General features: G+C 40.4%; 1 protein-coding gene across 1 annotated transcript in view; it reads left to right on the top strand.

Moving 5' to 3' along the window:
• kcnh3 (potassium voltage-gated channel, subfamily H (eag-related), member 3) overlaps positions 1–23966 on the top strand; it is a 145519-nt gene that overhangs the window by 91458 nt on the left and 30095 nt on the right. The window contains exons 2-7 of the mRNA XM_071483864.1: positions 796–1029; positions 6463–6597; positions 16018–16157; positions 18113–18380; positions 20449–20606; positions 21254–21455. Coding sequence (XP_071339965.1) covers positions 796–1029; positions 6463–6597; positions 16018–16157; positions 18113–18380; positions 20449–20606; positions 21254–21455 — 1137 coding nt within the window. The remainder of the gene's footprint in view (positions 1–795; positions 1030–6462; positions 6598–16017; positions 16158–18112; positions 18381–20448; positions 20607–21253; positions 21456–23966) is intronic.

The following is a 23966-nucleotide window of genomic DNA, read 5'->3' as shown; positions in this document are numbered from 1 at the left end:
GAGTGTTTACAGATTGATACTGTGTAGTTTTTGGATTCAAGCTGCAGATACAGATACAGATACAGACATTGTGCAAATTGAAAACATCGTTGAAGTTTTCAGTGTTAATCCTCAGAGGTTTTCTCTTGGCTGGACAATGAAAGTCACTGCAGCGTTGAGACCAAAGTAAAATATGATCAAGATACTTTGACTAGAAATAGAAATAACACAATAACATTAAAGCTCCCATACTGAATAAAGGTAAATGTCCATGTCTGTTTTGATAATAAATACTACATTAATACTGTGAAAGTATCAAAGCCTCAGTCCACAGAGAGATGCACACAGCCTGTATTCAGAAACTGAGCCTTAAAACCAGCCGTCAGGACTTGTGCAGAGGCTCAGACCCTCTCTTCTGATTGGCTGACTGACCTGTTGTTACTAGAGCTCCAGAGAGAAGCCTGAGAGAGGAGATGTAAAACTACACTGAGATGGTTTTTGGTTCTTGAAACTACAAATATATTTTCTTATAGATATCAACACTTCAAATAAAACACTGGGGAAGAGTAAAATATGGGACCTTTGATAGTACACGCATATGTGCTCAAAATGTTTTATATGAGAGTTAGTGGAGGGGAAGAGCTTCATACATAACATATCACAGATGGACGATGCTGAAGGTCCACTCTGTGAGTTTTAATAAGAGACCAGCTTATACAGGTCTAGTGCAAGTCATAAATCAGATGTAATGGATCTGAATTCTCAACTTTTCCTTTCACACAGTCATGTTGATCTCTCCCTCCTCTCTCCTTACAGACAGCAACTTCGTCCTGGGAAACGCCCAGGTGCAGTCGCTCTACCCCATCGTCTACTGCTCAGATGGCTTCTGCGAGCTCACTGGCTACGCTCGCGCCGAGCTCATGCAGAAGAGCTGCGCGTGTCACTTCCTGTACGGCCCGGACACAAGCGACCGGCTGACGGCCCAGATCCAAGGAGCCCTAGATGAGAGGAGGGAGTTCAAGACCGAGTTAGTCTTCTACAAGAAGGAAGGTGAGAGATTCACTGTGACTCTATATGGTGCAGAAGAAAGCGAATGTTTGCTCATCAGCTACTTGACTAGTAGCCAAGTGAAGACAGTAGTCTGGTACAGATGTGTGTGTGTGTGTGTGAGCTGAAGTTGGCTGAAAACTGCTAAGACCTAAAAACTGTCTAAACCTGCCAGATGAGCAACTAGTTCACTTTGTTGGAGTCAACTCAATGTCAGAAATATCTTTCAATGGGGCCGCAAGTGTAGCTCTGGGTAAATTGCATCTTTTTGTTGATTTTTTGTGAAAAGAAATAAACACACCTCCACAGAAAACAGTAACAAAAAAAAGAGCTCCGCAGCAATGAGTCCTAAAACATGGGAATTAGTTAGCATTTTAGCACTTCCTGTTCCCTCATCCTGAAGTCTCTGGGTTTATTGAATGGGTTTTTGGTTAATAAGGTCTGTGTTAAGACAAGCTCAAGACATTTTCACATTTTATTCTACATCATAAATACATCAGTAAATACTCCAGTCCTGATTTCTTTAAGCTTTTACATCTGTTAAAATAGGCCTGACAAGTGTCTAAATGAGACGACAGAGGTTGTCGAGGACGTTAAATGTCATCACGCTGAACATGAAAACTGATCTACTCACCAGTCCACCTTTACAGCCTCGCTGTGTTTATCACTAACTTTGTGAGAGGAAAGGTTTTAGTTGACGAGGTCAGAGCTGAATCAAACTATAAGCTGAGGTTTAGTGGTGGTAACGGTGAAGTCATGTGACCACAGTGTGGTTGGCTTATACCCTCACATGAGCTTTTTACTTCTGCTGAATGTAGTTAAGCTTCAAACATCATAACAGGGAGTCATTAGTGAAGATTATCCTGCTGAACCAAACATGTATCACACAGTATCATAAACTGTTGTTTATCACAGTTTATTTTCTGTAATAATCCAAAATACAATGTAAAAAACCAGGGTGACGGTAACATCCGGGTTAGCCTCCAAAAATATGTTATACCTGCGGCACTTTAATACCTGCAGTAGATTCAGAGATTCATTGGAGAAGCAGCACCAGAGCAGAAGCTGAGCGATCTGCCACTGTGGAGGGGGACAGCAACAAAATTAGTTTTAGCCACTTTAAAAAATGCCCACAGCTGGATGCTATATTTTATCTTTCTGTCAAACAACGCTTTCCTTTGGAAATACTTTTTCTCAACTGTTGAACTACCATATTCCTACACACAAGCACATCTATGCTGCATGTCATAATGTGCCACAGATCAGCTGTTTGAGTCAGCTGAGCATGAAAGTCAGTGGGCTTGTGTGAAGGAATACAATATTTCTACAGTAGAGAAGTTTGGGCAGCTACTGAGTCAGTGTTTAATACTTAAATCCACAAAACATGTAATTTTCCCTGCGGTGCCCAAGATTTTCATTGAGTCTAGTGAAAACAGAACATTTGATGGAAGGGCAGAGATCATGCTTTTGTTTGGACAGTTGTAATGTAAAGTTTTTCTGACCTTAACCTCCCCAAACAACCGCTCTGCTCAGTGGTCGACAGGTCAGCCACTGGCTCGAGGCAAAACTTCCCTGAATAAATAGTAATAAGTAATAAAGAGAACCAACCATACCAAAACTTCACACGTGACCTTTTGAAGAACAAACAGAATACACTTCAGATTAAATATTCCCTCTGTGCACCGAGGGAATGGATGTCTGAATTACTTCAATGAGCTGTGCATGTGTTAAAGGATTCAGCCCATTTATATGCAAAGTTGAAAGAGCTTTTATCTTACAATGGCTTCCTCACCTGTTTCAGCAGTCAACAGTCAGCCAAGCAGTGGTTTCAAATAGTAGAAAAGGCATATAATGTCATAAAAATACCTTCAGCTGATGAGAGTCCAGTCGCTGTAGGAGGCGGTGTTGACTTTGGTCTTTCAGTTTGTCTGAGCCTTAGACTGAGCTGAAGGAAGACACGAGACACAGTGTGAAGTGTGACAGCAAGAGAAAAGAGCAACAGCAAAACAGGAAGATGAAAAATCTTGATGGAGAACTGTGACAGTTCCTCCTCTCACTCATCCTGTCTTTATTAATTATAGCTTTGATTTATTCATTATTAACAAGAAAGGGAGAAAGTTGAGTGAGGAGGTAAAGGAGGACAGTCACATGCTGTATGAAGAGAGACATGGAGACGCGGACACATCTGCTCCTCTGAGATATTAGCCTGTACAAAGAGCAACAGAAGGGGACAAAACAAACACACAAATTACAAATTACAAGTGTTTCATGCCTTTATCAGCTCTCCATGAGCTCCGCATTAGCATTTTAACAGTTCTCCAGGGGAGCAAGGAGAAGAATAAACACATTCATATCCAGTCCCCCTGCTCAGATCACCACAGCTCTCTCACTAAAGAGCCAGGGGCACAGTTTTAACACGACATTTTATCCAGAGTACACATTCATAATATATTCATTCAACTGGATTTTATTATGAATGTACAATGTACAATACAATACATTTTCCAGTCATGACAGCTAATAAAAACACAGGAGCAACAGGGAATAAAAACATAAAAATATTCCCTGAGTGCTGAGTGATTCTGTCACTAAAGTTTGTAAAATGCAAACAAAATGCATTGACTGCAAACTGCAATGTAAGAAGTACTTTTCAAATGGTGTGTATCATTTTCATCTGTAAATATTATGGGACTTATTGGGAAATATTGGTGACATTTCTTTTTTCTTTGTTTTTTAATTTTTTTAGGAAAAGTTGAGCACACTTAAAACACGCATAAAAAACAGTAAAAGTGGACAGGATTAACTTTTCAGCAGGGGGTTAGGGATGAAACTTTCACTCTACTCCTCGTTAATTTAAGGCATCATCACAGGTGACATTTTAACCATCAGGAAATTACAGGTGGCCTGTAACAGACGAGGACATTCAGCAGTCTAAAGACCAAAACCTCCTCCTCTACTTCTCAGTCGGTCAAACTCGGTCAGGTCAAGCACCCAGAGATGAAACACATACTGATATCATTCAGTGTGACTCACAGTTCCCGAGGATATCATTACCTCTGATGTTCATCACAAATAAATGTCTGTGCATCTGATTAGAAATCAGAACAGGTCTGATAATCATCACATTTTAAGTTTTTCGTCAGTATCACAGTGATCCAGTGATCTGTTATCTGTACATCCATGGCTACGATGCAAACAGGAAATGCTAATAGCTAATTTGGCATCCTTTTAATGGGAATAATTAATATAATAAAGGGTAAGCAAACACAGAATACCAGTACCTACCTGTAGCTGACATTACAACAGCCCATTTGATGAGCTGTAATGGAGTCTTGCTCTCCCAGTTGTTTTATTTTTATTGGTGATATTTGTTCCCTAATAGACCTCTATGTTGGTGACGTTGGTGTTAGCATGCTTTGACATGAGCAATTACATTTTTAACTTTCCCCATTTTCACTCAAAAGTATAATTACACATTGAGCTGATTTAAAAAAAAAAAAAAAAAAAAGAGGACAGGCAGCTTCACCTGGAGAAAACTCAGAGCCCTTCATCAAAACACAATGATATGAAAACAGGTTTTACCTTTATACTTCTACTGTTTGAGCTGTGCCTTCTTGAATTATGGATAGTTTTGGGATGTTTATCACTGTGGGTGGTTTTGATGTTAACCACTCCTGTCATCATAGAGCCTGTTGGCCTTCTTTAAGCATTTTGACTTGACAAAGATCTGACCTCCAGCGTGGATTGTGGCTCGGAGTCAGTGTGGTCAGACACCATCGTCTTTATTCTTAGCACATAAGCTGTGTCCCAATTCAGGCAGCGCATCCTTCAGAGTACGCTGTCTACGATGGCTATGAGGGGCCACACCTTCGTAGACCTTGGCCGAACTGAGATGAGACTGGTCTACGGAGGATTGTCGCTTTGCATCACCAGCTGTGCCCGCCCTGTGTTACAAAGCGCGGCTCCTGTCTCCCAGCAACCTTGACAACACATAACTTTTTTCCACAAAAACTTGATGTTTTCAGACCCTTGGTTTTAACAGTTGTACCTTTAGCTGTTCAACTGAGCTGAAACCAAATACTTAGATTTAAAAGTGAAATCCTCTGACTCTCTCAGCATTGTTTGCTTTCATTACTGGCACACATTTCTCATGGGATAAGTTGGGCCACCAAGTGTCCTCCCATTGGAGCCTTAGTTACCCAGGAAAAGAAAGCTGCATTTGAAGGAGCCTTTGAAATGTGACAGTCTAGTCGCACCGCTGTGAGGCAATCTGTCTTCAAATGCAGCCTCCGATGAGGCCCCTGAAGTGGGACACAGCTACAGGGTTTAGCCTCTAGTTATTCCCAGCATTTCTTCGCTTCCACCTACACCTGTGTGTGTATGTGTGTGTGTGTGTGTGTGTGTGGTGAAATTATGTTTATCACTCAGCTATTACCAGCTATATTACTTCGGCAGAATAGACCCCTGTTATAACCTTCTTTCAGAAATAACTCTGTGCTCTAATGAATTAATAATAATCAATATATATTCACAACAGCCTTCCATCCTGTATCCTCATACCTTGCTTATAGTTATGCATGGAGAGGCAGAACAGAAGACAGTACATGCTGTTTCAGCTGCTATTGTTTACTGCCGTGTTCCAGTCAAACAGGGACAAATCCAGCCACAATATGGCTGATGTTTTTATTGAGGTAATCCTCCTGCTTATTTACATGCATTATGTACATACATGATCCTCTGATGGGAATTAGCTGCAGGAAACAGTATGCAGTGTACCAAATGTAGCTCACGAGATTACAGGTGAGTAACAGAAAACCAAAACAGCTTGTTTTAGCCTGATTTCATGCATCTATGTAGCAGCCAGCAGGGGGTCACTTGTTCTGTTTGATAACCTTATTCAAAGGATATTAAACGACTGGCATTTCTCTTGTTACCAACAAATCCCACTAAAAGACCAAAACAACAGTGAATCAGCTCTACAAACTAAGCTGTTTCTCAAGCTTGAGTTTAATGGATCTTATTCCTCTGTGCCACAGAGCTCCAATGTAAACACTGAACGCTGTAGTTTGTTTTGAGTGGGTCTCACACACTGTCCTCACTAGTCACTGATGCAAATCTGCAGCTGAAATTAGTCCCTCACAAATGCAAACATTTGTCCTGTTTGAGTGACGTTTTCTAAAAACTCAAACTATATTAGTGACCAGCCTTTTAAGCTTTACATCTTCAGTAAGAGTGAATGGGCTGTGGGTGTCAGACAGTACTGACAGACCAACTCACACATTGTTGGTACAGGTTGGTTTTCTTGTTGGTTTTCTTACAGTAAGAAAAAAACATAGACTAATGCCGGACTTATCCTTTAAGAAAAGTTACATGAGGACACCAGGATGGTGGAAACTATGCACTGACTCTCCATGTTTGTATCTGTGTTCTCTGCAGGTACACAGTTCTGGTGTCTTTTGGACATTGTACCCATTAAGAATGAAAAAGGTGAGGTGGTTCTCTTCCTCGTGTCCCATAAAGACATCACTGACAAGAAGAAGGACCAGGATCCTGAGCAAGGACCTGACACAGGTGAGTTTGTATGAATAACACCTGCTCACAGTTCTGGTGATGGATGGTAAAAGACAACTCAGACTTGTCCTCAAACACCTGAAACGTTGGCTGAATCCAAATGTCTGGACTCCAACCCGCAGACTTCCTGGATCTCCAAATCCATTTTCCATCCACAGTCCACAAGGATCCTCATGTGAATTTTCTGCAGACTTCCAGAAAGTCCACTTGGGGTGCTCAGAAAATTACCCAAAAGTCATAGCAATGGATATGATGACTTAAAATCAACAAATACATAAATGAAATACCATATTTGTTTTAAATACATCTGCTTTTTTAATCTGTTTATTAGTTTATTGAAAGGAGTAAGACTTCATAACATAAATACAGAATATAAACAGACTGAATAATTTGGATTTGTTATAGTCAGCAAAATTACATGAGCAAAGGTTAATTTTTGTGGATCTATGGTGTGAAGATTACAACAATTTCCACTAAGGAGCATTCAGAAAAACACTGAAATAGGTTACATGTTTTTTCCAGCTGCCTCATGGACTTGATGTGATGACAGTGAACATGTAACTGACAAAAGTCTGCAGGTTTAGAGGGTGGAGATTTGGATTCTGTCATCCTTACAGTGACGTTTCCATCCATCCAGCCATCATCCATCTACCAACCATGCTAATCCGTACAGGGTCACGGGGGGGGTGGAGGCTGAAGCCAATCCCAGCTGACATTGGGTGAGGGCAGGTATGACCTGGACAGGACGCCAGTCTATCACAGGGCTGACATATAGAGACAAACAACCAGTCACACATACGGGCAGTTTAGAGTCACCAGTTAACCTAACCTGCATGTCTTTGGACTGCAGGAGGAAGCTGGAGTATCCAGAGGGAACCCACACAGACATGGAGAGAACATGCAAACATGTAAAGGGTTCGAACCCAGAGCCTTCTTGCTGTGATGTGACCACCATGCCACCCAGTTTAGTTTAACCGTCATTGTTATTACCCTTCACTACTGGAGAGCCTGCACAACAGTTTGCCTCCCAGCTGTGAAGTGCTATGGTAGTTACTGTAAGTTCAAACAAACAACAATTAAGCATCAATTAATAACTTTAATAGCTTTTTTCATCCTGCATCTTTTCCCAAGTGTAAATCTCCCCCTGATTAAATAAGTGTCTGTCAATTTGAATATTGCTTTGATATTAATGACTGCCTCTAATAAAAAGCACATGTTGAACCATAAACATCCTGTCAGAGATGACACACAGCTCGCCAGAGTGAAATTTGATACCGCACATTCTTGAAGGGGGGAAGGGGGGTGTCATAATTGAAATTGTGGTGTAGTATTTGTGAGTTAATTGGAGGCAGACAGGAATTAATTGCTGGCAGGAAATATGCAAACTCCACTGACATGCTATTTGTTGCTGACACTTAATAATAAATGATTTATATAAATGAATATTTATTTGTTTATTTACATATATGTACATGTGTATAGGTATATACCGTATATATATGCGTGTGTGTCTGTCTGTGTGTGTGTGTAAGAAGTGAGATTAAATGGGAACTGAGTCTGATTTGGTGGGGTCAGTGGTCCACTACCAGAGGATCTCAGACTGTGTCCTGGCTCATTGGGGGATAAAAGCTCAGAAATTTAGGGAGGGACCAGCCCAAGCCTGACTGTAATTAAAATAATTTGACAAACTATCCTAAAATAAATGGTCAGCAGGTGTAGAGATGCAAAGACTGGGGTGATGTGAAAACATGTTTTGTGAGCTTGAAGCCGAGCTGCAGCGCTCTGAACCAACTGTAGGCGGTGGATTGATTTCTGACTGAGACAGGTATACAGGGAGTTACAGCGGCCAAGGCAGGAGGAAATAAAAGCATGGATGAGTTTCTCCAGATCTGTGGCTGAAATAAAAGACTTCAGTTTGATGATAAAACCACGACTATGTATGTATATAGAACCTATTTTAAAGCGGAACATAGAGTGACAAAACCCAACCAGCGAAGAGCAGCTGAAAATATCATCTGTGAAGAAGCAGAACATCTTCCACACCCAGGAGGATCAGGTCTGTCATCAGACATAAAGCTGAACAAACAAAATATTTAAAAATTAAAACAATGGCATCTCACTAATGGACACTGTGCAGACTTTTGTTGCAGCTGGTTCTTAAATATGGATCTTTTCATTACAGTTTAATTAATCATACACCGTTTTTCCAATTAATTGGCTTTGTTCTTCTTGGGCTTTGGCTGAAAATAATGATTTAATATGTTAGTGGTATCGACCAAGGCTGTACTCAGTTTTGTTGTTTCTAGTTTTTGTTTCTTTCACTCCTGTGAAAACAGAGTGAAAAATCCCAGCATACAAAGCTGGGAGAGTGGATTTATGAGAGATGCATGTTGAAGGGAAACTGTGTTTAATATTTAATAAGGCTACAAACATTAAAACAAAGGTTTTCTTTAAACACTCAAATCTTAATTTTAAACTTCTAAATCCTCACTACAGAGGATTTGAGAGTTGAATACGAACCCTGTGGAGAAGGAGAGAGAGAAGCAGAGTAATCAAGACTCTTAAGATGAGGTGGAGTGTTTTTTTTTTTGGATTGGCTTTCACAGCCGCAGTCTGCAGTGCTTCCTGGTGGGAAAGAGCACCTGCTTGAAACCACTTACCCAATTTTCTCCCACTTGCCCAGACTCTCTCATTTGGCTGAATATCTTATTGCCTTCCTGCAGAAATGATTGAAGCCTGCTTTCATACACTGTGGCTGTGTTTTACACACCGCCTGAGTTATTACATTTTAAATTCAAGCTCTCAAATTTTGAGCGTTGCACACACGACAGGGGACAAACAATGAAACAGATGGAAAGGAGAGAGACAAAAGAGGATTTAAATGGTTTCTATTTTCTGATTCATTCTACATTCTGATTGCAGCTAAGTCACCCTACGCCCCCTTTGGATGTGAGAAGAACATGAAAGATGGAAAAAGTGACAAACAACAAGAAATTGAAGGGAGGACTTTGACATTTAGGGATGATGAGTTGATACAAACACATTTACCTGCTGACTGGCTGAGCTGCTGACATTTGGCTCTTAACTCAGCAGCAGTGATGTGCCTTTGCAAAACGCAGATGCACGGGTTAGCGAGATGAAAGGGGAGCGAGGAGGACAGGAGCTGGGAACACATTCATGACGGAGGAAAATCAAAGAAAGAGTCGTTGACTGCTTAATTGTGCTTGATATACAAAGATCAGCACTGAGAAACAGACACACACTGGTGCGCACTACAACTCACACACATATGCACACTGTGTTAATTGACTGTGTTAATAATTTAACATACTGAAAACTGTCAGTAGTCTGAGTGTGAGAGGAGGAATCCACCCTGAGGCATGAAGACCGTCTCCTTCTTCACTTCCCATCCCCCGAGTCTGCAACAGCAAATGTGTACTGAGCAGTCATAGGTGAAAATGCACAGTAACCTTTAGTAAGGTACAATGAGCCTGAAACCTCAGCAGCTTCCTGTGTCTGGATACACACAGTGAGATAACACAGTGTGACTCCTGCAGACACAGGTTTCATGTTGTTAATGTCTCCCTTAAAGCAGCAGTGCAAAATGCGCCTTTTTGCTTTTTTGCCAAGAGTTGCATCAGAGGATCAATACCACGCTCAGGCCTGCACAGTGAACATGAAGCTGCAGCCAGCAGGCAGTTAGCTGGGCTTAGCAGAAATACTGGAACCAAGGGGAAGCAGCTAGCCTGACCCTCTAAAGCTCACTGGTTAACATTTTGTAGCTAATTTTTTACTCTGTCCAAAAATATAAAAACAACAATTCATCATTTATTATGTGCCAGACGTTTTCTGTTCCTGTAAGGTGTCAGTTTTCAAAACGATCTAGTCATGCTAAAGCTGGTCCAAACAGCATGAATTTCAAAATTTAGCTGAAATGAAAAAAAATAAGTTGAAGCCATTAAACCACTGCAGAAGAAGAGGGTGCGTGTGCTCACTGGTGTGGTGCATGAAGGGTAATGTTGTTCTAAATCAAACACTGATGTTGTGCACTCACTGGAAATGACGATCGCAACAGGTGCCCATGATTGTCACCCACTTGCTGACTGGTTTGCTCACTTGACTTAAATTGAACAACTTTCCTGCATTCACCCCATATCGTGCGATGTGGAAATTAAGCCGCCATCAGTGCCAACTTGGTTGCCGTTTCACAAGTCTGAAAACACGTTGGTGGCCCCTCCCCCTCTGCTACGATGCCAAGATGACAGCCATTGAGGGTGAGAAGTGTCCATCGTTTTACACTCAATTTTTTAACCATTTTGAGTGCATCATCCGGGTCCTTGTAGAGCACCGCATGTTACCGTACTTACCAATGTGAACACACTTATGCACTCAAAATAGCAAGTGCAAGCATGGAAGTATGTGAATTGAGAGACAGCAATAATTTCAAGAGCTCCAGTCAAACTTCAAATGATGGAAAACTGCAGAAAACACGTTTGTTTCATGGTTAGTTTCCCCTTCGCTCCACATAGATCTGACGCTTTTGTCTCTTCAGTTAACGTTTATGTCTCAATGTTTTTGCTCAGTCTGTTTCCATCTTGCTTTTCTCCACGCACCAATTTTTCCACCTCAGCCAAGTGAAAAAACATTTCTGCAATTTTGATGGAAATCCACCAGTAGAGAGGGTGGGACGCAGTAATCATTGGTGTAGGGATGACAGCACACACTTGTGGATGATCTGATGGTGCACTCGTGTGTACAGATGAAAAGTGAGATGGATGGTTGTGTAATTAGGACAGAAAAGGATCTTGAAAAAGCAGCTGGCCAATCACTGCATGAAGTGGGTGTGATTGTCAAATTGTTGGTTTCAGAAAGTTACAGAAATTGTCGGACACCATCCCACTAATTTCAGCATCAGGGTTTCAGACATTGGTTGCTGGGGGAATGAGCATGCCGAGGAAGAATGGCTTCTCCTGCACCTGTAGCCCTGGTGCAAGGCCACCCACCCCCCCATCCCCACTCACACATGTAGACTGCAACAGTTACTAGACGATCAGCACTGAAGCAGAGCAAGTTGTTCCTGAGATGTTCATAAGCCTGGGTTTTAAATGCAGGTTTCATTCTGCCATCTTTTATTAACAAGCAAAGGATGCCACCCGTTAGCTTTGTGACCCCAGCCCACGTGAAGCCCACTCTCTTTTAGGAGACGGTTAAATGAGGCCAGCTGGAGCCATAAATATGAAATCAGTAATTTATTATTAGTGCTCTGTGTTCTGTGTGTCATTTAAGAGAAGAGCTGCTCCCAGTCTAGAGAAAAAATACATTCAATATCTGTCATTCTTACATCAGCAGCCCGTGTGTGTAGACGTCTGCAGCTTTGTCAGCTCCAGATAAATAAGCTTTACATAGTAATGAAAGAGAACAAAAGGGAGACTGGATCACACAGCACAGTACCCATATACAAGTAAGACATAAATATATACAGTGCTATCAGAGAAATATCTTGGGCTCAAGTTGGCCATAGTGTCTGGCTATATTTCAGTCACCTGTTTCAAACAGCCTTGATGTCCTATCTGGCCAGTTCAGTCTGGAAGAAACACAACAGCTTCACAATACAGCACAAACAGACAGCATACATCTTCTGGTTACTAATAATAATTTAGCTTTAAAGCAATGCATCTTTATTTTTTTACCAACTGGTTAAACAGCATCATTACTTCCTTAAAGGATAGAGTCACAGGTTTTCATGTCTGTTTTAAAACAAGCGTCAGGTTTTGCACATTGAAAAAGGTTTTTCATAAAAGAAAAAAAAATCCTGTTAAAAAGTCTCTCTCCTAACCAGATTTGAACCCGTAATGTCATCGGATTTGTCAGCTGCTGTTTTGAAGCCTTGAGGTTGTAATTTGTCCGTCGCCATCTTGGTTTTTTGAAACCAGAAGAAACCATATTTGGAGGAGAAGGTGGAGCTGAGGAGGAGTGAGGGGTGGAGCTGACCTGCTCTGTTCTCTATCCTGATTGTCAGGCAGGTTGCCGTGTGTGGTACAGTCTGTCAATCACATGGTAGCCCCGCCCTAATGCATACCCTGCTTTATGATCTATTTTCCTCTAAATGGACCATAATTTAATAAATGAACATCATGTTGTGTTGAAGAAGACTTGAAACTAGAGACTGAGACCATAAACTCATCAGGAAAACGTTTACTGAGGTAATAAATCAGTGAGAAGTAGAGACATTTTCCCATAGACTTCAATACAATCAGACTTCTTTTTACAACCAGTGGAGTCGCCCCTGATGGTCATTAGATAGAATGAAGGTTTAAGGTTCTTTAGCATCGGCTTTACTTTTCAAACCCGGAGTCTACGTTCAGGTTTAAATACAGTCTATGCTCCTAACAATCTTCAATGTAAGTGACGGAGGACAAAGTGCATGTTTAAAAATCCTCATTTTGTGCAGAAATGTACAGTTGTATGCAAAAGAATAAAGGGCAAATTCCATAGTTTGCAGATTGTTGAAGTGAAAAGGAGTAAATACAACCACTACAGCAAACTAATTTAAAAAAAATGTTAATGCAGTTTTTATTTAATAACTTAAAAAAAAAAGAAAATGAAACCGTAGTTGTGGTTCTGCAGTAAGAAGATATCCTCCAAAAATAACTTAACATATAATGTAAAATTCCCTCTTTGTTTTCCTGTTGAGCTTCAGTGGAGAGATGGAAACAAAAACTGGGAATTGTTCTAAAAAGGCTGTAACATTTGATGATATCTGTTCAATTTGTCTAATTTCAACAGTGGAAACTTTTTGAACAAACCACATCATTTACCTACAATAAGCAAAACCAGTTTCACTGTTCATACAGGTAACTGACTATTGTTTTAAAAGTCTCATATTTTAAACTTCTCCTGTGATTTATTTGAAGTGTTGATCTCCATCAGAAGATATATTTGTGGTTTAAAGAACCAAAAACCATCTCAGTGTAGTTTTACATCTCCTCTCTCAGGCTTCTCTCTGGAGCTCTTGTAACAACAGGTCAGACAGCCAATCAGAAGAGAGGATCTGGGCCTATTTCTGAAAACGGCTGGTTTTAAGGCTCAGTTTCTGAATACAGGCTGTGTGCCTTTCTCTGTGGACTGAGGCTTTGATACTTTCACTGTATTAATATAGAACCTAGACCTGCTTTATGATCAAAAACACATGGACATCTACCTTTAGACTGTATGAGACCTTAAAAAACTGTGACCCTGCCCTTTAATGTCACATATTTCCCATTGAAACTGGTCAGAGAGGGTCAGTCCCGGGTGTGGAGCAGTGAGTTATTAGCTATGCAGTAAAAGCCATTTTGATTTTTTTAAGGCAATAAGAGAAGCTGGTGTTTGGTGACATTAATTGTATTCGGCATAAGCTGAACAGGATGAGTCATCCTCAAAGAGGCATTTTTTTCCCATGAAGTTCAGCCAACAAATTTTACCTGGGATTTCTATCTACCAACTGTAAATTCATCCCATCAGCCTCCACCAACCTTGAATCTACCCTCTTCCTTTTCTCTCATCTCATAATACCCTGCTCAGATGGGGTTCAGCAGACAAACTTTTATGTTCACCGAAACTATATAGCTTCTCCTGTTTAGAACTGTCTTGAAAAAAATTGTCTCTGAACCCACAGATCCGCCCTGGAAAACGACCAGTGTGTGCCTCTGTGTCCAACCAGACGTTGGTGCAGACGCTGTCCTCAGTAGGAAAACACACACTTTTTATGTCTTTTATTGTTTATGCCACACATCTGCTGGTCATGTTAGACCTGAGAATATACAGAGAAAAAGACACATCTTCATACATCATCTGAACAGTTTTAAATCCGTCCCTAAATATGATGAACAAATTAAATTTGCTGGCTAAAAATGAAAATGATTTGGTTACAGGGGAGTTTGCCAAGCATGACATCATGTTATGGATAGAGGCAGGAACAAGCACAAGCGGAAATGTAAAGTGGAAATGGGAAGACTTTCTGTCTGGATGATGGCTCAACAGAGAATAGCTCCCTCAGTCTACCCACAGAGGCTGCTGAGAGATCAGTTCACTGTCGTTTGCCTGCATGGCAACTATTTTACCTTACCTGATCCTAATAATATTAACAATAATAATAATGATGATAATAATAATTTTTTTTTGTTTTTTAGTGCCTTTTAAGGTACTCAAAGACACCTGATACACACAGTAAAAGATGAAATAGCAAGTGCAAAGCATAAAATACAAAATACATGAGAATAAATATGAGGGCTGAACAATCAATTTAAATATTATTGGAATCACGATGTGGCCAAGTGCAGTATACAAATTGTAATATAACTTTTTTGTATATCATTCAGCCCTAATAAATATAATTGCCTGAAATACAAGATTGGGTTGAACGCTAGTGTTTGCATTAAACAGAATAATCAAGTTTGAGGAGACGTGTGAAGTGGGATTTGAAGATAGGAGGAGAGTCAATATTACAGTGGTGGGGCAAGAGTCTTAGATCATTGAATTCTGCCTTAACAACACCTTAAGAATGTGTTTATTCAATAAAGAGCCACAAAGGCAGACAGCAGGTCAATATCAAATCAAATATTTACACAACAACTACAGCAACTGGAGCTGAGGAGCTGTGATCTAACTTACAGAAAATTCAACTCTACCCATTTTTTTACCCATTTGATACTATAGGTGGCTTCACTGAGACCAGAGCTTGGTCAGACTTGACTTCAATGAATGATTTTAACTGTCTGCAGGTTAAAGGTCCCATCTTGTATAAAGGTATATTTCCATGTGTTTTTTGATTATAAAGCAGGTCTAGGTTCTATATTAATACAGTGAAAGTATCAAAGCCTCAGTCCACAGAGAAATGCACACAGCCTGTATTCAGAAACTGAGCCTTAAAACCAGCCATCAGGACTTCTGGAACTTTGTGATGTCACAACAAAGCAGTCACTGCTCTCACCCATGCCCCAAGCCCCGCCCACCTGGACCCACCATCCAACCTCACAGTGTCGAGTGTTTACCTGAAATTGGCTATATTTTTATTGAATGTAAAACTACACTAAGATGGTTTTTGTGCTTTTTTTAAAACCACAAATATATCTTCTGAGGGATATCAACACTTCAAATATAACACTGGAGAAGTGTAAAATATGGGACCTTTAAATGTCTCCATAAGAATCTTCACAGTTCTAAGAAAATGTTTCCACAATATTTGAAATCTTTTATCTGCTTCTTCAACAAATATATCATCTTATGGATATCAACATTTCAAGTAAAACACTGTAAAAGTGTAAAATATGGGATCTTTAAGAGAAGTCTGTGTTTCAGAAGAGAAAGAAGTTGGTTGAACTGCTAACCCCTGTGTTGTGAATTGGTTCATTATTTCACATGTTTTCATCTCATCCACAGATGAGGAGACGGGTCTGGAGGTGCATCAGGTAACTCGCCCTCCGGGCTTCAACGCCAACCGGCGCCGCAGCAGAGCCGTGCTCTATCACCTGTCAGGACACCTGCAGAAACAAGACAAGAGCAAGCTCAAGATCAATAATGTGAGTTTCTATATTTGTCTACACTGGTTCATCTGTGTGACAGAGTTTAATCTACTTCCTTAAAAAGTTTGGAGTAACTTTGTGGTCAGGAGCTAGACAGGTTCATTATATTTCATCTCATCTTTTTGGAGTAATAAGTTGTTTGGTTGCCAGAGGATGTACTGCATGCCAAACTAGCCCCAGTTTGTGCATCTCATGCAATCATTATTTTTTACTTTTGAGACTATTGCACTAATGATTAGATTCAAATCACAGAAGTAGGGACATGTTTCTCTGATGGATAAATATAGTACACGTCAAACTTTAAAATCCCCTACAGGTTGTTCAACAACAAACTATCTGTTTTGAAGACATTTCCAGGCTCTTCAGAGACTCTTTCATCCAGATGGAATAAAATGTTATTCCAGAAGTTTTGTTTAATTGTTTCCCAAGTTGCGTCAACAAGGGCAACCAGATCTGTACAATCTGTCTCATTCTGGCTTGTATTTTCATTATCATATGATATAGCACCTCCACTCCGACACACCACAAAGACTTAAAGAGTCAGAATCAGGGAACGACTGCTGCTGCGGCCCAGCGTTGTGGTGTTTGTGCGGTCAGCGCTCTGTAGGTCTGCCGCAGTACAGTGGGCAGCACACCCTGACAGATGGTGTGAAGGTCGTCAGGAGTGAGCTCACTTCTGTTTGACTTTGGGGTAAAAGAGCTTGGCTGTCCATTTTGCTGATGCCAGTGATTAAAAACAAGCATGCAGATTTAAGACGTCTGATCCCCATTTGCTGAGGGATTATGTGTGTTTAGGGATAATCATTTTTTGGTCTTTAATTGCAAACATAAGGAAATTAGTTATTTTGAAAATTAAAAATGGGTGAAAAATAGACAAAAATTGTGTATTTAAACCTTTCAGCCTTAACTTTTTTAAATAAGCAGCTCATTTGTCTTCACTTGCTATGAATTAATATTAAATGTGATGGCTGCAAGAAAACCCCGTTAATGGCACAGTGTCCTCAAGCAAGGAACACAACAACTGAAAATAGGTAAGAACTGACAAAAATAGTCTCATACAACAGTCCTGTAACAAATCCTCCTTCAATAAAGTTCAGTTTGTGTAGAAGGTTTTGATTCATCTTTATGATTGTTTTGTGTTTGTGATGCTGTTGAACTATACTGCATCATACAGGATGCAGGACTGTTTGATTAGACTGAATTAGTTTTAGCTTGGTGTTCCTAATAAACTGAAGGTATGTTTAAGCAGATACCTAAAAACCTATTGTTTTATTAAAGGTCCCATGTATAAAGTGAGATGTCCAAATGTTCATTGATTATAAAGCAGGTCTAGGTTCTATATTAATACTGTGAAAGTAAAATGCTTAAAATGAGCCATCAAGACCTCTGTAACTTTGTGATGTCACAAGTAAGCAGTCACTGCTGTGAACCAATCAAAAAAGAGGCTGAGAGACTCTCCTCTGATTGGCTGACTGACCTGTTGTTACTAGAGCTCCAGAGAGAAGCCTGAGAGAGGAGATGTAAAACTACACTGAGATGGTTTTTGGTTCTTAAAACCATAAATATATCTTATGGAGATCAACACTTCAAATAAAACACAGGGAAAGTGTAAAATACAAGACCTTTAAATGTCTCCAGAATAATCTTCACAGTTCTAAGAACATTTTTCCACAACATTTGACATCTTCTATCTGCCTTTTCCACCACTTCATTAAAACTCTGCAGGATAACACATTTAAAATGAGTGAAAGATTTTACAGCTGCATTGTTACATCAAGTGGAAAACTCTAAATGGCCTTTTTTATACCTGCTCTAATTTCACCTGAAAGGGTCTGAGTGTGAAGAGGTTCAGTCAGTGTGTTACTGTGTGCAGTTGTGTGTGTGTTTGTGGCTCGAGTGAGAAAAAGAGACAGAGCAGTGCTGACATCTCTCTCTCCCTGTCGTCCAATCAGAACATGTTCGGGGAGAAGCCTCCAATCCCAGAGTACAAAGTAGCAGCTATTCAGAAATCTCGCTTCATCCTCCTCCACTATGGCACCTTCAAGGCTGGCTGGGATTGGCTGATTCTGCTAGCAACCTTCTACGTGGCCGTCACCGTGCCCTATAATGTGTGTTTCACGGTGGTGGGAGGGCGGGACGAAGGCAGCAGCAGCAGCAGCACTGCCCCTCGAAGCCCGCCCAGCGTCAGCGACATCCTTGTAGAGATCCTATTTATTTTAGGTGAGAGCCATGACAAACATGACAAAGACACACAAACACCTGGGAACACGTTCAAGTTGATTTCTCACACTTGTTAGATGAGCTCTGTCTTTCATCCAACACCAAAGCTAAATTCAGAGATTAAAATTCAGTGATAATATTGGCTATAATCTATATAATCTATGCAAGCTATAATCAGCTATAATCAGTGTTCTTCAGTGTTCACTACAACCAATGTAAAGTCAGTAAACAGCCTTCATCTGAGATCAGTCATAATAAATTTTTAATGATGCACACGCAGCAGTGAAGGGATATGAGCCATTCACAATTCACCATTATGTCTCATTGCTAACTCATTTCCTATAAAGGCCTCTTTGTCCCCAGTCTTGTCCATTTAACTGCAGGAAACTTGCCTGAGCACTCCTCAATGGACAATTTGCCTTAATGGAAAAGAGTGAACACAAGCCCTCCATCGATAAACTTCTGCAGTGAAATTATATGAGGCACCTGCAGTGAAGTAGCCAACTCCTGTCAGTCGATATCCCATTTGTTAGACCTAATAGGGTCAGGCGCTTTATCGATACCTTCGCTCATCGAACAATAGTGGATTTTAATGTGCTGTCAGCCCTCTGATTATTCATTTAGTTCTCTGAATACGCTGGTTTTCATGGATTAACTACTGCTTTAAGACTCTTATTAAGTCCAAAAATATGGAGTAGTGGTTAAACTTTAAGGGCCGTACTGGTAGTTTTGACTTTTAACAGCAAACGGCATAAATTGTCTTACATCATTGCTGTCAGACGGACTGGTTTCCCTTTAAGACAGGACAGCACTGTCTGAGACCTATAACCTGCATGAGTGGACTTTTCTTTGCCCACTGGGACATCATTGTTGCATGTGAGACAGATGTGAACAGGGGCCACTTTGAAAATGCCCGGAGAGTTTAAGGATGTCCAGGATTCAAGAGTTGAATCATCTGCAGAGAAGCAGCTTTGTGGTCAGAAAATCAGCGTTATAGAAATAGATTGTATTTAAAGCAAAGTTGTTTCTTGAATTAAAAAGAAACATGTAACTGTTGAGCCTTACATGTTCAAGTGTGTCCTTGAATCCTTTACAGTTTAAAGCTTTTACAGTTTGACAGCCTGAAACACAAAAATATTCAATTTGCTATAATTTGACAAACAACAGCAGCAAATTCTAACATTTCAGAGGCTGAAACCATCATTTGCTTCTGCTTAATTTTCTTTCAGTGACTAACTGATTAATGGATTTAAGTTATAATATGTACCTTATTAAAATATGTGTTTAACATGTTGTTGAGTTGTGTTTTTACATTATACCAAATTTCCATCAATTCTCAAACCAGAGAAATCAGTGATTTTATTCATGGTGATGATCTGTTTCATTGGTCGCCTGTCAAGGCTCAAAATTTACTATTATCCAGTTTTAAGTCACATTTTTAAGATACACTTTTTACACCTTGGTCGTTTTCAACTGTATGTTTTGACTTGATGAAGGATTTTAGTCATTGACGTCTGGATTTTAAGTTATCGGAGAAAAACCTCCTGAACCACTGAAACTGAGGGAATCCAAACCACAACAACAACTCCCATGATCCCACGCTATGTCACCGCTGTCTTTTCTTATTGTTTTGATTGAAAGACCCGTAGTGTCAGAAGTTACATACTGTGCGTTTAATTGTTGCAGCTCTAATTTAGTCAGTAAATAAAGATATATAAACAGAGCCTGTGTTTTAAACCATTGTGCCCAGAAGGCCAGTTATTCAACTCCAACAGCATCTTGAAGAACTGACATTTTTTCAGGTCCGTCTGAAATCACTCCTCAGGTGCCCCCTCATATCCACACTGTGTATATTCAGACTTTAGCGTTCTGGCTTAGACACGTCTTCCCCTGTTATTTTTAAGTCACTTTTTGAAGTGGCTTGCATGTGATTTGTTGAATATCCATTGCTCTCCATGTTATTCATTGCTGTGTGATTATCATGTAACAGTGATGTGTCCGTGACACCTGCACTGTGGTGTTGGTAACTCCTGCTGTCGGCTTCTACTGTTGTTGTCATCCTCTGCAGACATTGTGCTGAACTTTCGAACCACTTTTGTGAGCACGTCGGGTCAGGTAGTGTACGATGCCCGCTCTATCTGCGTTCACTACGTCACCACCTGGCTCTTTGTCGATCTCATTGCTGCCCTGCCCTTTGACCTGCTGTATGCTTTCAACGTCAGCGTGGTGAGTCTCCTCTCTGTGTGTTATTGTTATCCTGTTGTCTGTCTGTCTGTGCACATTTGTGTGTTTGTTTAACTAAAGACAAAGTGTGACAGATTGACAAAAAGTGAATGACAGATCAGGCTACCTAATTCACCTCTTTTTTTTCCATGAAATAAAAACACTTGCATGTGGACATACACTCTGTCTGCTGCATTCATTTTCCACACTAACACACCAGCGGTAATGAGCCACATTTGGAGAAAGGGAAAATGAGTGCACAGTGTCACAGGCTCCCGTGTGCATTTATTAGATCAACATTTCACCCAAACTGTTGCTCATCAGACAGACAGACGATGCAGAGCACATCTGATGTTACTGCACATGCAACAGGTCTCATTAATTTCTATCTCCATGCTCAGAATCCGGAAAGATGTTGAACCGCAGGATGAATCACTAAACGTGCATGCAAAACAAGCAGTGATACTTGTTTTTAAATTCTGGTTTGGAGCTTTTATTATTAGCACAGGGTGAAAAAATGTCTGGTTTTAAAGAATAGATCCTTAGGTATGAAATACCTATGATAGCACATTTGCAGACTAGATTCTTTATATTGACGACATAATGAAGACTGCAGCTGTGAACTGATGAGGTGTGTGTCGTCTGTGCAGTACTTTGGGGTCCATCTGTTGAAGACGGTCCGGCTGCTACGGTTACTGCGGCTGCTCCAGAAGCTGGAGCGCTACTCCCAGTACAGCGCTGTGGTCCTGACTCTGCTCATGTCCATGTTCGCCCTGCTGGCCCACTGGATGGCCTGTGTCTGGTACTTCATCGGTCGCAGGGAGATCGAAAGTCCGGGCTCCTGGGACATTGGTTAGTATGCACCCAAACAGAATGCTTGAAGTACACTTATTCAGAACTGTATTTACCCTAAGTATAAATTTGAGGTAATTGTACTTTCTATTTCATGCCACATGTGACTTCTACTCCACCAAAGCTATAGGAACTAGTTACATTAGAGATTAAAAACATTCATACATAAAATTTCTAATATTAAAATAATAATATAAACCTCTGGAGGGGCCCTTTCTGCACTATGCATAACTTTTAATACTTTGAATATATTTTGTCTCTAATAACTTCATTCAAGTAAAATCTACTCATGACAGAATATATTGAAATTGTGTTGTTACTTTTATTTACAGAAGTAGTTTGACTTTTTGGGGAAATACGCTTTCGATTTTTTGCAAATTAGATGAGAAGATAGATGACACTTTCAAGTATGTACATGAGATATTAATCTACAGTCAGCAGTCACTTAGTTTATCTTAGCTTTGCTCCTGGATCCAAAGGCTATCAGCAGCTCACTTATTAACATGTTCATTTGTTTCATGTTGTTGCTTTTTGGAGGTTTATGTGCAGGGCCATTTTTTAACCATGAACATTTACCTTCTGGAATCAATAGTGTTGCCATGATGTAAAAATCTGGTAGGCATGTTTGTTACCATTGGACAGAGCCACGCTAGCTGTTTCCCCTCTGTTTCCAGTCTTGATGCTAAGCTAACCAGCTTCCCAAAGTGTATAACTTTTCCTTTAAAGTTCCTCTCTAGACATGTTTTAAACTCTGTAAATCTCTGCTATGAGACTCAGCCTCATGTTGGAGCCTCAGTCAGACCCAGACTCAGATGAGGAGTCTGTTGAGACCAGAATCAGAGGCTAGCAGACGTATCAGAACCGTTAGCGTTGTTAGCATCTTTTATTTGTTTATGTAGTTTGTTAGCTTGTAACTGGCAGTGGCTGACACAGCCTGTTGTTGGTTCATTGCAGTTCAAGGTGGAAACACTCAGTCATGGTGTTAACAGATTATTTCACTCAGATCTGTCTTGTACGATATGAAAAACATCCTATGGACATGTTAAGGAGGGGTCTTGAAGTAAAGGATGTAAGTACTCCTCCCACACAGAGGTACTGTAGTGAAGCCACTTTAATAACTTGTACTTGTTGCCATGTTGTCGAGGCCAAATAAAATGTTCCCATTAGGTATTTACCGTAAGTGGTGCCCTGCTGAGATCTAAATTTAGTGTCCGTGGAGTGGGAGTGAAGCAGCTTTATGGTCCATTTTCTCTGGGTGGAGAGCTTTTAGTGTACAGTTTTATATTTCGCTCAAGTTTTTAATTGTCACTCTGCATCTACTGTAAATACCCTGCCAGACACCAGAATTTCATTATAGGAAATTCAGCAAATCTACAGCATCCCAGTTAGAAAAGAGAGGACACTCTATGACTCTTCTCAATTACAATGCAGACTCTGTCCTCAGGAAATAATTTTAGGGCTTCCAAATGCAGATTAAATGAGATCTTATCGTATTGCAGCCCAACTTTGTGCTTCAGTATGATGAGACTGAGCACATGTTCACATAAAAATCTTCAGCTACCTCATCTTACTCGAAGGACAGGTTCCCCCCCCCCCCCCCTTCTCAACTCTCAGCACGACCGATGCTTTTAATAAAATGCAGCTTTTGTTGATATTCCACAAGCATCTCTCAGCAGAGAATATCAAATCCTTCAGGTGACATGAAACCTGGCACACAATTTGATAAACTTCTAAACACCCACAGACAGACAGGTGGATTCCAGGGGAGAAAACTTTAATCCTTTTGACTGTGAACTAGGCCAGAGATCAGCATCAGTCCTGGTCTTTCACTGTATTCTACCTGGTACATCTCTATTTACAGTCTATTCTCTCTCTTTCTCTCTCTCTCATTGATTTCTACCTATGATTATCCTTTCAGCAAACCACATAATGACAGACAGTAACAAGGCAATCAATTCATGTCACCGCTCCCTCACTTTACTCTTTCACAGATGAAGGGAATCCAGGGAACAACAAAGACCAATCTGCAGTGTGACCTTTGTACGACACCAGCTATGATTAACAATAGAGGATTGATATCAGCATGCGCATAGGTTGAACTGCTCTATCTGTCTGTCAGTCAATTGGCAATTGACTTCTTGGGAGAAGTACAGTTTTTGGCTGCAGGGCTATCAATAATTCAAGGGCAGCAGGACCACGGCCCTCCCTGCAGCCCCTCGTGGAGCTGTACTCACCACACAAGCCATGGTCTCCTCAACTGGACATGGACATGGCTTACTGCATGTTGTCAAACAGACTGTAGGTTTCCAAAGGAAGCTTTTGACACATAACTTTAGGTCTACGACTTGTCAGAAAATCCAGATTTCAACAACACCTTCAGAGAGGCAAACAAATAACTACCACAGCCGTTGGCTCAAGATTCCTGTCAGTCACTACAGTGCACTTCTTTAATTTTTAATATCTCCATTTTGAAAACCACCACAAGGACACACATAGAAAAAATATGTTCAG

The sequence above is a fragment of the Trachinotus anak genome, unplaced genomic scaffold, assembly GCF_046630095.1.
Source record: "Trachinotus anak isolate AG129_WGS33_773 ecotype Australia unplaced genomic scaffold, CSIRO_AGI_Tana_v1 ptg000001l, whole genome shotgun sequence".
Taxonomy (NCBI): Eukaryota; Metazoa; Chordata; class Actinopteri; order Carangiformes; family Carangidae; genus Trachinotus; species Trachinotus anak.
Note: the sequence above shows the minus strand (reverse complement) of the source record. Positions and strands in the feature narration are given on the sequence as shown.